Source organism: Aptenodytes patagonicus, chromosome 7 (genome assembly GCF_965638725.1).
Source record: "Aptenodytes patagonicus chromosome 7, bAptPat1.pri.cur, whole genome shotgun sequence".
In the NCBI taxonomy this organism is placed as follows: Eukaryota; Metazoa; Chordata; class Aves; order Sphenisciformes; family Spheniscidae; genus Aptenodytes; species Aptenodytes patagonicus.
This window is the reverse complement of record NC_134955.1, coordinates 29,851,569-29,868,364: the sequence shown is the minus strand read 5'-3', so window position 1 is coordinate 29,868,364 and position 16,796 is coordinate 29,851,569. Positions and strand designations below refer to the sequence as shown.

The window sequence follows — 16,796 nt, the reverse complement described above, 5'->3', positions numbered from 1 at the left end:
AGAACCTGTTAAGCAGTGTTGAATAGATGATTAGCTAAAGGCTAGTGTACTAAGCTAGCTTGCAGGGTGGGGGGAACAACCCATGAATGCCAGTATTACAGGTGTAGAACAGCTTATTATTTTGTAGTTTGTGCCTTAGTGGAAATGTCTAAGGTCTGGGATAAGGATAAATGGACCTGATGGAATGAAAGAAGTTGTTTTCTATTTGTGCTGAAGTTTGTTTAGAAGACAGTAATGAAGAGATGGTTAACAGTGAGATGAGGGAAGACTAAATCAAGATGTTGAAAGGTTGAATCATCATAAATGCAGATAAAGACAGTAACAAAGAAATGGAAGGAAAAGGCCCTTGTGATAATAGAAAAAGGATTGATCAAGTCCGGAGAAAAGGTCACATAGTGCCTAATTGACGACTGTATCTCTCTGGTTTTAGTTGGTGACAGAAACCTGTCATAGAAATGGGATAAATCAATAGTAAATTAGGGCTTGAGTGTTCGTGTGATGAAGTAGCTGTTCTCTGCTTTAAACTTCTATTGTTGTACTCCAGAAATCATACTAGCCATGAGGTCTGTTTTGTAGAGGTGGACCAAGTATGACTTTGGCCACTTCCACGTTAATTTTATTTACCTATTTTTCTCTTTCATCTGCCATGCATTGAAGCTTTCCACTACAGCAGTCTTTTTCCCAGCTTCCTTATAGTATGGCAGCTCTTTTACCTCTTCTGCAGTAGTGAAGCAGAACATCTATCCTTCAGGGCTCCTGCTCCTTTTTTGAAAAGGAGAACTGAGCATGGTACTGTCAGAAGATTCATTAGAGTGTAAGCACTGCCATGTCTTCTCACAGCACATCAGTTCTGTATCTGCTGAACACTGCAGCTTGGAGCAAGATGAATCCAATAGTTCTGCTGCTCGGCATGAGCTGTGGGCTGACACACCAATGTAATGTTCAAAGTGTTCTTGTATGCAATGAGATTCACAGGTGCTTTACTAGCAAGATAAAGCCTGGACAGACGTTCATGTACAGTACCAGGTTTTTAAAACCACTAGTCAAATGGTTTAAAATCAACAGGGAGCAGATACAGTTGGTTTGTTAGGAAAGGTTCGCTTACACACTGAAAGCTCAGGATTTAGTAAAAATTTAGACTTTGTGAAAACAAACTTCCTATTTTAGTGATTTTATTTACCTGTTTATTTATAGAAAAAGGCATGTACCATAACATTGTCTGCAGTGCAGCAAATGCATCCTCAACTCTGAACTGCCATCGGCATTATATGAAATGCAAAGACTGACATATGATTGAGTAGCTTTAATTTCTGAATTTCTATTTTTATAAATAATTGCTTACAGCATATTTGTTGATGACATTTAGGGATTTTTTTAAAATTTTTTTTCCCAAGTAGCAAGTCCGCTTTTATTGTTTTTTCCAAAAGAATCAAGATTGAACGGTTTCAAGAGCAACTATATTTTTCTGCTGTGTGTTCTTTGCAGGAATACATGGTTTATAGGAAACATACCTACATGAGATTGGATGGTTCTTCAAAGATTTCTGAACGAAGGGACATGGTAGCAGATTTTCAGAACAGGTAATGTATTTTACAAGGTGTTTGTGTGCTAAATTGTGTGTACATAAGGAGTTGGTATAAGATGTAATGGAAATAAATGAAATTTGCATTTAAATTCTCTTTCCTGATATCAAATGGACCTCATTTATCTGAAGCAGATTCTAGGTGGTTTGCTGACCAGGAGTCACTGGTGTTGATATTGAACCCAGTTGTCATCTGTGAAACAGTATTGGAAGCAATTTTAGTGTACCCACCTGTTGTGCTTCTTGCCATTCCAAATATGCTATTGCTTATAAAGAAGCTCAGTAGAAAGGCAGCAAATGCTCATTGGTTATTATATGCTCTGACAATTGACACTGAGAAGATGAGACTGAAAATCTTGCATGTGCTAGAGGTTTGAAAGTGACCTAGTTTTCTGCAAAACAAACCATTTAAGCATGTTTTATTAAGAAACCTTAAACTAATATACAAGTGATAAAATGGGGGTTTTATTAGATAGTAAGATATGCTAACCCTTTTCATTTAGTAAACCAAAATGGATTCTTGCAATTTTTACGAGCACATCAGGAAAGAAGAGTATGTAATCATCTTATTAGAAGTTAATATATTTTAGTAAAACTTTATCTCCACTAAAGCACATTATTTATAATGACTGAGTTTATGGTTATTACGTTTCCTTTTAATCATGGGATATGGCTTGATATGATGTCACTTTGGTATGGTAGTTCACAGTAGGGTTATCCTTCCTGGATGTTGATGTGAGCTTTTAAGAATGTCACTTTTCTTTTTCAGAGGAGTTAGGTTTATAGATTGTTGTTTATTACAGGGTGAAAGCAACATTCTAGACTAGAAAATAGTCCTTGTGTTAGCGGACCCAAGGTATCATAGCTGAAGATAGGAAGGGAAGCCACATACAGCCTTTCAGGCCACTGGTTTATGAGGCTTAAAGACCTGAAGGACTGTGTTGCAATGATGAGTGTTCTAGTGAACTCCGCAGAGCAATAAAACTTGAAAGGAACATGTGGCAAATACCTAAAGTAAGTGAGAGGACCATACAGTACCTTTCTGCCTGTTTCCACGTGTCAGAAACAGGTTCCTTGCAGGTTATGATGTCCTCCTGGAATCCTGACTCTTCTTCCTGTAAGGTCCTTTAACCAAAAGAAGTGAGAAATTTGTTTTTATTAATGAACAGAATTTGTTTTTATTAATGAATAATTGTTCTTTATAATGAATTATAATGAATAATTGTTCTTCAGAACAACTGAAGAAAAATAATCATTTCAGCAGGAAATCCCTATGAAATATCGGTCAGCCAGTCTAAACAAGAATTCCTATTAAAATGTTAGTTGAGTTCCTCTTATACATGATTTACTTATGAGAAATATTTCCAGGAAAAAAAGTCTGACTGAGACTAAACTATCCTGCAAGATATCCTAGCAGGGTGCTGAAAAGATATAGCTATGGAATGATAATTTGTTCCTGTAGTCTGTGGCACTGTCCACTTTCTTTCCTTCCCATGTGGCATTTCCAGAAGCATTTCACAGCTGGATGTTCAGGTGACTGTCTATATGCACGTTCCACTACTGTTACAAGAGTGAAAAGACTTCCTGGCCGAGGATTACCTACATTGCGAACAGGCACCTGCTGACTCCTTTGGCTTTGTACCTGCAAGATAAAGTCTAGAGATTGACAGCTCAGCTTGAGTTCTTCCCAGCTGTCCATAGCTCAGGGTGGATTTTTGTACTCTTAGATTTTGGACTGCCAGAAACCTTCTATTTCTAATTTTGGAGTTCTTGGCGCTTTTTGTGTGTGTGTTTAATTCATAGTTTTCATAATTATTTCTGTTGTCTATTGGCAATTTCTTTAGGTGGGGTGGGGGGAAATCTTAACCTTGGACCAGAAGGGGTTCTTTGAGAGTCTGGTTTTTATGATACAGTCTTGCCAGGTACTTGTGAATGTGTTGAAGTGTGAGTCCTGAGAAAATAGTCAGTTCTACTTGACCTTCAAGGATATGGCTTCCAAAACCCTTAGTTTTCTACATTTGTTGAGTTGTACTAGCATATGCGTAACAGCCTGCAATACACCCATGCTTCTTCCTGCAGGAAGGGCAAGAAAGACCCTTTAGATTTGATGAGTGGACTTTCAAGGACAGACTGCCTACACATAGTTAAGAAGCAAATGTCCCATGGTGCTCATTCAGCAAGAGTTTCTGGTGCTTTACTAATTTTGCATGCACTGGTGTACGGACAGCGTGGTACCAAAAGGACGTGGCATTGCAGAGTGTCTTCTCTTAAGGAGAGGGCCTTGCTCTGTCACTGTTGTGTTGACATACTGCAAGTACAGTATGTCAACCTCTTTGGAGTCTTTACTAGTACTGTCTGCTTTGTTTGCGTCAACCTGTTCACAGATCCATATGGTGTTAAACACTTTTAAATACTGCTGACCCCCCAGTGGCACTAGTGAGGTTCACAACCTTAGCAGAAATCCTGATTTCGCTGTTACCACTTGAGTTTTCATCAGTATTTGGTCATCCTATGCATAGACCTGTCTCCTTGTTTGTTCTGTTCAAAGCACCAAATTTAGAAGAAAACATGCGCCTACACAGTTTCAACATTTATTTTTCTTTATCAATTGAGCATTGTTAAAGCAAGATTTTTTTTTTAATGTTGGTCAGTTCTGTGAAACAATAAATTGTTCTTTGTCCATATGAAATCTTAATTTCCAGTGTGGGCAAGATAAACAAACCCTGGTTTGTTTTGATAGAGATTAATAAGCTGCTATTGCAAACTGAATGTTCGTGTGTTCCGACAGTCCTGATTTGTAGATTAACTTCTCTCACTCATTCATACGTTTTTTTTCTTGACCGTGAATGAACAGCACAAAATGTTCTGAAGTGTTCAAGTAATAGAAATAGCCCTGATCACTTTATATGGGTCAAAAAATTTACTTCTGTGGTTATTTCTTGTTCATCATGCACAAAATAACATTTTTTTAATCTTTCTTCTACAGGAATGATATTTTTGTGTTCCTGTTAAGCACAAGAGCTGGAGGCTTGGGCATTAACCTTACAGCTGCAGATACGGTAAGTGAAGTTTGGTGAAGTAATGCAGAATAAAAAATCAGCTTACCGATACTTAGTTTTCAGTATAAATATGTCTTTGCTTTTCCTGCCTCATATGCCTCCAACCACCTCCCAAGCTGCTCATCTCCTGCCTCCTAGCCTCACAATTTATGTAGGAAAATTGGTCTTTCTGTGTGAAAGTTGGCACTCTTAGCGATGCTGATCAGTATTTTTTAGTACTGCCATTCACATCATGAAATTGCATAACGTTGTTTACTTTGCTCATATTTACAATATAGTATTATCTTGATGATAAAGTTGTAGAATATTGGACACTTGGTACACCGGTTTTGGTTGCAGTTGGAAAGATCTTCCTTCTCCCCACATATTTTAGTACCAGAGTCCAGAAACGAGTTGGATGACTGAAAGGGTCTACAGATGCAAATGACACTTACATACAGTGAATACTGTTTCATGTATGACTGTTTGCTCTTAACTTGTTCAGCTGCAAAGGAATCGGTAGAACAGGTATTGGTTACCCTTTTTTCTGTGCACGGAAGAATGAAGCAATGCCTCTAAAAGTACAAAGGCATTTGTAGTTGAATATCAGCTAGTCAGGAAGGATAAATTGCTTCCCCCCCTATTCACCCAAGGTGTAAAGGCATACTAATTCAGGTGAATTGCAAGGATTTGCACTCTGGAGCAGCTGCCACTAATCACTAGGGAAGGAACACTGACCTACATGAGCCGTTTATCTCTTCAATAACAGCTATTCTTGTGTTTGTGTGCATGCAGATTTGACCCCAAGACAGACCGTAATCCTTAGCCACACAAAACCAAAGATCTCTGAATCAAAAAAAATTTTTTTTTTTTTTAAAATACCTCATCATATCTTGCTGTCACTGAAAAGAAATCGGAAGAAAGCAAGTATCTATAGGATTTTCAGGGTTGAAAAGTTCTCTCAATTGAAGTTGCTTCAACAGAGGAAAAAGATGAAAGCACAGGCATGCTACTGCAGGCTCTTTGCACAGGCATTTTTAGTTCTGTGTTTTTGTAACTTTCTGAATACTTTGCTGTCTAGAATTTTTTTCAATGTTTTTGTTTTGTATGCTTACTGTGCATGAAGTACTGTTGGAATGATAGGGCAATATGAATGTAATGTGGCATTTCCGTTTTTTCCAGTAAAAGCACTAGAAGTGTTAGACTAGACTAGACTTTATCCAGGTTTGAAAGAAAAAAAATTGGAGTATTACTTTTCGTGTGAAATTCTAATTTGACGGGCTTTTTCTACTTAAGGTAAGTAACACTAAAATGGGTTCATGATGTGGTTAGCCTATAATTAATCACGTGACAGTGATTTAATGTGGTGACAAACGTAGGAATTTTGTGCCTCTGAAGCAGATTTCTTGAAGAAGATACTAAAGACATTCTGTGGAAGCTGAAACATTCACAGTGTCAATTAGCTTGAATTCATCTGAAATGCAATGGAAAAGACTTCACAGGACTGGGCAAAGCTAGGTTAATACAGCCTGCAGTAGGGCAGTAATTCTGTGGGGTGTAAAGCGGAACTTTTATTTTTATCAGTATATTGGATTTTTGTTTGTTTAATCACCAGGTGCTCTAAATATATGGTTTTATTTAATCCTTTCTGTTCTTGTGTTCTTTTGCAGGTAATTTTCTATGACAGTGATTGGAACCCAACAGTAGACCAGCAAGCCATGGACCGGGCACACAGGCTGGGTCAAACAAAACAAGTCACTGTGTACCGGTTGATATGTAAAGGCACCATTGAGGAGCGCATCTTACAAAGGGCTAAGGAAAAGAGTGAGGTGAGAATAAAGAAATCATCTGGAACAAGAAGTTACAGAAACGGTATCAGAAAACACATATCAAGATGAGTAAAGAAACAGAAAAAGTATCTGCAGGGAGACAGAAGAGAAGCCAAAAGGGAATGTCTATGTTCAAATAAACAAATGTGTGTCCCTAACACAACAGCATTACAGCTGCATTATATGAACTAGGAAGAAGCTAATTATTTACACTATGACTTCATGAAAACTATTTCTTATGATGCAATGAAACTACTCAGGCTTCTTTAAGACTAGAGCTCCTGTCTTTGCTGTGTCAGGGCTACTGATTCCTCTCATGTTATACTGTTATACCATAGATGAATTTTTTTTTTAAAGAAATTTGGATGGTAATCAAGTGAAAATTATTTGAGGTGTAAGTGTTGCCAGAAGAGCTCAGTGTCCTGCAGCATCAAGCAGTAAGTGTATTAGAAACTTGAAACCTCATGACACTTATTAGTAAGAAAAAATTAAGCAGATTCACTTTCTTTGGTAGCAGTGGGTATACTATATACAACATTCAGATGTTTTGTGTACTCGGGATTTCTTCTAGCTTTTGTCTTAATTAGATGCTGATCATGGTGCTTGCAGCAACTGAAGCATCTCCAGCTGAATGCATTCACGTTTCCTGTGTTAACTTACCCATTTTCTCTAGGATACTGCACTAGAGTCACCTGATACTAACCTGAAAAAAAAGTGTAGTCTTTTTGCCGGTGATCCAAATCATTGAAATTGGCTTATGCTAAAGCTTGCTCTCTTTTGCTAGGTTACAACTCTTCTTTGTTTTTATAGTTGCAGTAATAGAGGTTGAGTGAATTGCTTGAACTGAGACACTGACTCAATATGGAGATTTAGTTTTCAGTCAAGGAGACTAAAAACGTTGTACCTTTTAAGAAGGTGATCTGCATGATCCTCTGTGCAGATTACTTGAAAAATTAGACCAGTAATTTATACCTGACAGGAGTACCACTGTGTTTTTTCTTTTTGTTCAGCAGTGTATTAATACTATTATCATTTGTTGTTTATTACATGATGCTGTAGAAGAAGTGCAACTTTGCACAAGGGATGGCAGTTGTCTGCTTTCTAGCTCGGTAGCTTCTCATGTTTTATACTCTTAATTATACTCTTAATAAATCTTCCCTGAAATTTTGCTACTAACTTCGGTATGATAGAGAAGTTGAGTCAATTCTGACTTATACAGATGTGCTGGCATCTTTTTTTGGCTGGCTTTCAGTAAAGGGTAGTGAGAATGGTTCATGGCTGCTTTGAGTAATTTTTCCTTTTTTTTCTCTCTTGTTTTTTTCCTTCTAGATCCAACGAATGGTGATTTCAGGTGGCAATTTCAAACCTGACACCTTGAAGCCAAAAGAGGTGGTCAGCCTTCTGCTGGATGATGAGGAACTGGAAAAGAAATGTAAGTGAAATTCGTGTTGCAGCATTTTCCCCATCTTCCACTTCATTAGCTTATAAAATCTGTGTTTTTATCTCTACAAACACATGTATTGCTGATAACAACTTCTGTTTCCTGGCTCTTTTTGTATTGCTAACTCTTGTTAGTACAAGCTGGTTTCATACCACTGCTGAGCTGAAAGATGAAGTTTTGCAAGAGAGACATGATGATGTGATAAAGTTTTTATTGGCACTCATTCAGGATCATTACATTGTTCCTGAATGACAGAGCTTTGACAAGAATTATGTAGGTCATGACAAGAAAAGTATTAGTAAAAATGCTGTATTTCATCGTACTTTTGAAGCTGTATTAGAGGTATATGCTTTTATGTTGCTTGAAAGAAGAATTTAACTGTAAGACTTTTCAGTAATTTGGATACAAATAGTTTTAATACAGTAGTGTTTTCAATGTGTTTTACTTTTAATACAGCTGACTTTTTTCTTCACAGTTCTGTTAGAACTAGAATTTCTTGTAAGATTCACAAAAGGATATGAAATATCTTTCCAGTGGTGACAACTTTGTATTTCTTTTCCAACAGTGCGTCAGCGTCAAGAAGAGAAGCGACAGCAAGAAGAAACAAATCGTGTGAAGGAACGTAAACGTAAAAGGGAAAAATATGCTGAAAAGGTACTTTGATGCAAAGAGGTTGCCTGTGTCAGTGATAGGGTCAGAAGAGTTTCCGGCTCACTATTATGTGGTGCGGAAACATTTTATGCAAAGGCAGTCTAATGAGTAAAGCCTTCTTCCCTTCACCATTGAACATCAATCTATGGCACTTCCTTACACAGAAGAGGGATATTACAAAACACATGCATAGTTATCTGTATTCTAATATCATTAGCAACTTGAAAAATAAGGAAGTACTGCATACCCAAACAACACTGTAGATCGCCAGTAGTCTACAGACAACAATTTGAGGACTCATGCTTGAAAAAAACAAAATGATCAACTGATCATTCTGTGGCATATAAAATGGTGACTTAATCAAGATTTTGTTCTGCAAGGACAAAAAGGGAGTGTAAATGAAGCACCGAACATAGATAAAACCCATATAGCTGTGTGGCTTCTGTGGAACAAGGGAAGATCGGTTTGTTTAAAAAAGATCATTAAAACTAGTTTATGAAAATTCTGAATTTTTGAGACAGGGAGGCTTTACATTAATTAATTGGAATGTTGTGTAATGGTAAAGAATTTCAAGCTCACTCCAAAAGGCAGTGGAAATCAAAGTAATTCTGTAAGAGTAATCCTCCATCATTCCAGCTATTTTAGGAAGAAAAAAATAACAAACCCTACTTAAATCTAAAGAAGGAGCCTTTAAGGGATCTGTTACTGTGTCCTTCAGAAATTTGTTTTGGGAAATTCTGGACATGGCATTCCTTGAGTTATAATACTGCATTAGATGTTGAGATTTTGCGTTGCTTATTCCCCTCCTTCTGTTTTATTGCCTCTTTCATTCCTGGTATTGTTTTATTTATTTCAGAAGAAGAAGGAAGATGAATTGGATGGGAAGAGAAAGAAAGAGGCCATGAACCTCGTGATCCCATTTGTTCCCTCAGCTGATAACTCCAACTTGTCTGCTGATGGGGATGACTCCTTCATTAGTGTAGACTCTGCCATGCCCAGCCCTTTCAGTGAGGTAAGACTCACTGCTGCTTTAAACTATATACTATTTCAATTGTGGCCTCACATCCTGTAGGGTTCTTGCTTTCTGTTATTTTAGCTAGTGTAGAACTTCGAGTATGTGGGGAAGTGAGATGTCTTAAAGGTGAACCATGGAAATGAAAATAATTTATTGAAAACATAACAGCTGCTAATAAGCTGCCTTACAGCTGCTCGTGTTACTTGACATTCCGTTATTCTCCTCTTCATTTGCTCTCTGCCTCCCTTTTCTTACAGTGAGTTCATGCCCTGACTCTCCTCCCTTTCAGCCCCTGAAATTTCTCCATTCCTGCCTGCAGCCCCACTTACTTTCTTCCTACTTTCTTCTCCCTTTTTCCTGCCTTTGTCATGCTCACATTTATAACCATGTGCTTTCTTCCATACCAATACCTTCCATAGCAAGAACAGTCTCTTTCTGCTCCTGAACCAAACGCTATCCCTCAAATAGCTCCTTGACATTCAGTTTCTTTGTAAGTACTCCTCGCTAGTCTCATCTACATCTCCTTCTCTGCTTCCTTCCTTGTTTCTGATTCTGAATTAGTGTGTTTTTTTCTCTGGAATTTAAATTGTAAATTCTCAGTGGCACACATTTTCCTTCATCTTTTTGTAAAGAATTGCAAACCAGTTTTGGCAGCAAATATATTCTGTTCTATAGATTTCTATGTTGTATTGTTCCTTTATTGACAAAGATTTTTATTAGCAGTAGTAGTAGGTTAAGAATCCTATTGTTTCCTCTCTTGCAGTTGAAGGTGCACAGTTGAACAGCAGTTTTCTTAAATCTCTGCTGAGCCCATTAGTCTCCTGCTTCTTAACTTAACATCTATATTCATGAATTGAAATTAAGTAGCTCCTGGAGGTCTTTACTGCTGCTCAGCGTGTAAATAGAGGGTGGGGTGTGATTAGGCAGATTATGTATCATGCTGCTAGTCTCCAATAGAGAAGATGAAAAAAAAACAGAACAAGTACCATTTAATTACTTGTGATTGTATGTCTTTTAAAGATATTATTATGTTTGTACCCTTCCCTTTCCTAACCTGAGAAGCTAACAGCTTTGTTCTCTGTCATGTTTAGATATCCATCAGCAGTGAATTACATATGGGCTCTATCCCTCCCGATGAGAGCAGTAGTGATATGCTTGTGATTGTGGATGATCCAGCTTCTTCAGCACCTCAGTCAAGGGCAACAAACTCTCCTGCTTCCATTACTGGCTCAGTTTCAGATACCATGAATGGTCAGTACTTTTGCCTTGACTTACTACTCACATTTATTAAACACTGACTTTGTATGGCTAGGTGATACGTTTTCTGCATTTTAACCAGAGTATATGCATGGTTGGCAAGATTTGGGGAAAAAATTGCCTTTTCATTGAGAAATTACTTCTGATTTGATAGGAAATCTGTTTATAGTCTCTCATTCAGCACACTTTTCCTCTTTTCTGTGTTAGTTACTCTTAAAAGTTTTGTCCTTTGTTCCTGTGTTATAGAGGGCTCTCCTTCCATTATGTGCATATTGCCACATTACAGACAACCACAGAACTATTAATCTCTAAGCTTTTCCTTGAATTTGTTGTTGGGCTAATAATCAGTTCTCTATTTCCAATGGGTGACTAGAGCAGCTGTAATTTAAAATAATGGCGAATGTTTTTAACTACCATAGTTTTCTACACTGAAATAAGTAGAGCCATAATGCTTGACGAGTTTCTTTAGAGATAACAAATGGAAGAAACTTATCTATCTTCAAGTAAGAAAATGCTTCATCCTGAAGTAGAACCCAGAATCCTCCACCTATTTGTGGATTGGATTCATAATAATAATTAGTTGGAGTTAATAAGATGTGGTTAATGAAGAGTGAAGTTTTGTATACATAATTTCTTTTCAGGGGATCAGTGCTTGCTAACAGCATCCATATTAATGTAAATGAACAGTATCAGTTAATAGGAACAGTATTAATGTAAATTAATGTAAATACCATAGCAGTTATCATTTTAACATTCTTTTTTTGTTAAGGTGTTTCCATGCAAGATACACCTCTCACTGGGAGAGGCCAGTCAGGTCGAAGCCGGGGTCGTCCTAAAGGTTCGGGCAGTGGGTCAAAAGGCGGCACTGGGAAAGGCAGAAGCCGGAAATCGATAGCGGGAAGTGCAGCTGCAATGGCAGGTGCCAAAGCAGGGGCAGCGGCGGCCTCTGCAGCGGCATACGCAGCGTACGGGTACAATGTCTCTAAAGGTATGTGGGGAAGGGGAGGCAGCAGACTACCCAGAGCAGAACCAACCACATGAGTTTGGGTGATTGTTGTTTACAGCCTGTCAAAAAATAGATAAAAAGTGTTGTATTGTTGGTATTGCTTGTCCATTATATTCTGAGATTGAGGCAATACACAATGTGACACGGTAATGGTGTGAGAGGATAGCCAGTTTCACTGCAGATGACCTTGAGAGGCTAGTCCTGCAGAAGTTTCATCTGCCCTTTGAATTATACCAAATATTTTTCCTCTTTCTTGTTTTTTATTTTGGTGTCCAGACAAATTGGATAGTGTTGTTTATCCCATGGGTATGGCTGTGGCTTTCCTGTATTGCTGTCACATTGAAGTTACAGAATCAGGTTACAAAATCTGCTAAAATGATGGTGATGGAGCTTCAGCTTTACACCAGCTGAAGATGGCCCAGGGTATAACTGCAAGATGATTTGTATCTTAAAGACATCCCTCTTCATTAAACTCTCATAAATTGTTGTCCTCGTTTCAGGTTTTTCCACCTGAATACAGGGTGGTCCTAGGACTGATTGTTAGTATATTGTTTGTTGTTGAAGAGCCGCAAGTGGAATAATATGCTCACATGGCATTTGATTCTCTTTTCCATTGCTAGGCATGTCTGCAAGTAGCCCTCTACAAACAGCAATTATTCGGCCTTCTGGACTTGCAGATTTTGGACCTTCAAGCGCCTCTTCTCCCTTGAGCTCCCCTTTGAGCAAAGGAAACAGTGTTTGTGGGACCCCCAAAAGCTTAAACCTGACCAGCAGTCTCATATCAGAAACTCCAATTCGGAAGCAAAGCAAAGGTGCCCACACCTCAGGTGGTCGGTAGTAATTTTGAACCCCCAAAGCTTGTCTGAACTGCGTTGGCTTTCAGAGTAGACCACCCTGCCAAGTTGAAGGCATGCAAATGAATGCCTTGTTGCTGTCCAGCACGTGTGTGAAAAGAAAATCAAAGCACAATGGGAGTGGGTGGTTTATGTGAGCACTTTGATTATGTGTATTCCAAAAAACTGTCTTTGCAGACACTGTGAGAAGGAGGGGAGGGAGTCTGGCGTAACTGGGAGAGTGTCAGCTTGTGTTTTATTGACATACCTGACAAAGATTCCCAAGAAAGCATCCAGCTACTCCATGCAATATCCTGCAGCTGTGTGTGCTTGAATTCACACCAATATACTTTCTCTCTTGTAGCTTGAGGTGGAACCCAGCGTTAGTTTTATCCTATGAAATCAGTATCTGAACCCCAGGAGTATCCTGTAGTGTCAGAAGACATTTCTGTACTGGCAGCTGGTTAGTGTACGTGCTGGGGTAACTGGGGACTAAGCTGAAGATCTTGTGTGATCAAAAAAAAACCTTGGATTCTTCTACTGTGGGCCTCTGGGTTCTCTAAAGGTTTGAAATGCAAAGGAAGGTGTCTCAGGTGGTTTCCAGGGAATGGACTCTTTCAGCACCATCTGTCAGGAACAGGTTCAGAGCCGCAGAATACAGACGGCACTGACAGGCCTAGTGAGAGCAGCAGCACTGCCTCTGCTTCATGCAGTGGAAGAAACCACAAGCCAGTGGTTTGGTTTGCATTTCAGAGTTCTCATCAGCACAAACACTCGCTGTGTTCAGAATGATTTCTCTCACTTTTCAGGTGTGCAGAACTCTCAAAAGCTTAGAAAAAAAGTAAGGCTCTATTTGTACAAATCTCATGAAGAGGGAAAGCTGAAGTGCTGAGGAAGAGTTTGCTGCTGCTCCTCTCACTGTGCCGTAGTAGAGCGTGGTTCTGCAGCTTGCAGTGCTGTGAGGGGAGCAACGAAAAACAGTCCTGAGAGACAGACAACTGTGCCATTCCCCCTTCCAGCCAAATCCTGGGAAAAAAAATGTCTCGTATCCCAGCCATCCATTGACTGTTCTTCCAGTGTGTTTTCCCTTCATCTTTGTGATCATCACACATACTAGCTTGCTTGAGTTCACTGCGGTGTGCGGGTACCAGTAGCCATATCCCGTAAGGCTGATAGAAGGCAGTGCTGCCAGTGCCCATCTGTGTTCTCATTCTCTGGTTGCTCCTTCCCCGTTCTCAATGCACAACCCCCCCCCCCCCCCCCCCCAGCCCCGTAGCCCCTTGCTTTGCTGTAAGCATTGTCTGCATTGCACTGAGATTTAGGTGTGGGGCAGTTCTTCTGTCTGACACATTGAATTAAAAGGCTGTTCTGCCGGGGCACTTTCATCCCATTAGAGAGAAGCAAGTTGAGTTGCAGGTCTGGGCTGTGACAGCGGAAGATGACTTTTTTTATTATTATAATTCTTTTCCAACCCCAAATCCTTTGCCTGGCGTCCTACAGTGTGGAGCGAGTGCTTCCTGTTGGCTCTGCCTCTAATTTGCACACCTGAAAATAGCAGAACTGAGCTTAGTTAGATTGATTTTTAAACAGATTTGCAGGGGATAATTGAGGGGGAGGTGGTGTTTAATTAACTCATGAAGACTTCCCCCTTCCCCTCCTATTCACATGTATATATGATATTTAGAGGGAATCAGACAAATGCCAAGCCTTTTTTTCTCTTTGAATGTGCTGTCTATTTTTATAACTGAACTTGTACATATGTATAAAGAGAGACACATCTTTCTTTTACTAACTGGAGAAGAAAATCTTAAATAAAATGGAGTGAGATAATTTTATGTAAATCGGTGTCTTTGTGTTTTTTATGCATATAGCTTTATGAATGAGAGGATTAGGGAAGAGAACATGGAGGGTGTGCATCTGGAAATGCATCTAGAGACACATGCTGCTCAGTGTAATGCTCTAGAGTATGCACTCTTCTGAGTATCACATTTGTAACCTTTTTCAGTTACAACTGTACACTTATCACATGCCTGTATTCACTGATTATCTCGTAATCTATTTTGGAGTAGGTATGCAGCAGATCACAAGAAAACAGAAGCAAGTATAATATGTGTAATTACATAGTACCTGAACTATGATGGTTGAATTCAATACAGTTGATCATTTTGGGACATCATTCTCTACAGTTTTTTCTTTTTTTTTTTCTTTTTTTTTTTTCAGTGGGAGTTGAATGGACTTTTTTGTGTGCAGTCTTGATTTTCAAACTGCTAGACAGTTGCACCAATTTGTAATGCAAAGTGGAGAGAAAAAAAATAATTTAACTTGAAAACATTGCAAAAATGTAATATGTGCTGTTGCATGCTATACTTTTGGAAGATTAAATTATTGATATTTTAAAAACTGATAATATAAAAAATATATTTAAAGTCATTTAATCTTCAAAAGAAGTACCAAATGACATCACAAGTTGTGGCAAAAGTAGTGGTAGCCTATCTGCATGCAAAACTTGCATCAGGCTAACAAATTCAGGAAGATCTAATGTAGCAATAAAGTAAATGAACTACTAGATCATATCCAGTTCAATTTCTGTAAAAAGTTACATTTAAACAGATGCATTCTTTGTATTATGCGTCATAGAAGAACTGAGATTCTGTGATATTAATCAAGGAATTAGGAAGAATTCATGTGACGGGCTGTTCTATTCCAGTTTCTTGATTTGGGGAAGGAAGTAGTGCTAGAAAGACAAAGACTGGGAATTTTTTTAAGGAGGTGGAGGTAGTTTTGTGATCAACACTACAGAGAACGCTTCTATTGAAGTGAGTAAAATAGATATGCACACTGAAGCTTTGTTCTTTGAAGTTTCAGTCTGAGCATCTTTTCACTCCGACTGTGTGTTGTGCACTTGTCTTACAGATTAATGGCAGAGAAAGTCACTTTCCTTTGAGGGATCAAGGTATTTGCTAGTGTCAGAAACAGAATATTGAATGAACTGAGTTTGTGTTTTAAGCTGGAATGGCGAAATAGATGTCAGCATGTTTTGGGGGATGTTGGGAATGCTGTGTATTCCTCATGCTATTTGATTATAGCATTTTACTCACCAATTACTGCAAAACTGTTAAATACAGTTCACTGATTAATACTACTCTTGAAGACATTTAAAAGTGATTATTTTCTTAGGTCCTCTGGGAAGTTAGGACTAAAAGGTGCTGTCATGTCCCACCCTCACACGCACTTTTGTAGTTTAGCCTACAAAGGATGTCTAGTTCAGAAGGGTCCCCAGAACACCTGTTCTTCCCACTGCCATACGTGGTCAACAAAGTCGTCCCAAGCAATGACAAAATTAAGTCTTAAAGACCAAAAACTGTAACTGCAGTATTCCTTTGGAAGAAAGCAAGAGTGATTGAAACCATTACCTTCTCTCAAAAAAATATTGCAGGGTAGTTGGAGACAGGAGAAAGGGATTTCCTTCTGACCTCTAATGCTGAATTAACCCTTAAGCATGTGGCCAGGACATACCAGCCAGGCCACTGATAAAATGCAACATTATGAGCACCAATGCAGTTTGCCTTACATCTTCTCTCTGGATGTGGTTAATTGTCAGCACCCTAGAGGATGGCAAAACCAAGCAAAAAAGCTGGAGAAAAAATACCAACAAAAAACCAGAAGCCAAACTATGTATCAAAGGAGCGAGAGAACTCCTTGCTCACCTCAGACAGGTTGTGAAAGCCGACATGTAGGATTATTACGTTATAAAAATAGAGCACTCCAGTATCCTTTCAACTCCTCTTCAAAATCATGTATATCAGATAGCCAGGGACTTGCATCACACTGGCCTCAGAAACTCTCCTATTTAGCTGTACAGTCACTGTGTAGGCCCTTCCAAACAACCTCTTACTGCTTCTTAAAAATTGTTTGGTTCCTTGACTGCATGGTGTCTTCAGCACTTTTCTAACTTTTGTTTTTAATTATTTTGTGATCAATTGAAGCCCACTTAATTAATCTACCCTCGATTTAGATAAGCCTGCAAGCCATTTTCTCTATCATAGGTCGTTTGTTGTCCTCATCAGCCACTAGATCACCTCTTCCTATTCTGCAAAGAGTTAAACAGGTTACTGCAGCACGGTTTTCACCTAGAACTGCTTTA

The 16,796-nt window shown here is 38.8% G+C and overlaps 1 protein-coding gene across 2 annotated transcripts in view; it reads left to right on the top strand.

The window, feature by feature from the left end:
* Nucleotides 1–13,898, top strand: part of INO80 (INO80 complex ATPase subunit) — a 67,692-nt gene extending 53,794 nt beyond the window's left edge. For both annotated transcript variants that reach the window (XM_076344609.1, XM_076344610.1), the window contains exons 28-36: nucleotides 1,486–1,580; nucleotides 4,569–4,641; nucleotides 6,291–6,449; nucleotides 7,779–7,881; nucleotides 8,456–8,544; nucleotides 9,398–9,553; nucleotides 10,648–10,807; nucleotides 11,583–11,801; nucleotides 12,440–13,898. In XM_076344609.1, the coding sequence (XP_076200724.1) occupies nucleotides 1,486–1,580; nucleotides 4,569–4,641; nucleotides 6,291–6,449; nucleotides 7,779–7,881; nucleotides 8,456–8,544; nucleotides 9,398–9,553; nucleotides 10,648–10,807; nucleotides 11,583–11,801; nucleotides 12,440–12,657 (1,272 nt within the window). In that variant the 3' untranslated portion in view covers nucleotides 12,658–13,898. The remainder of the gene's footprint in view (nucleotides 1–1,485; nucleotides 1,581–4,568; nucleotides 4,642–6,290; nucleotides 6,450–7,778; nucleotides 7,882–8,455; nucleotides 8,545–9,397; nucleotides 9,554–10,647; nucleotides 10,808–11,582; nucleotides 11,802–12,439) is intronic.
* Nucleotides 13,899–16,796: the final 2,898 nt, after the last annotated feature.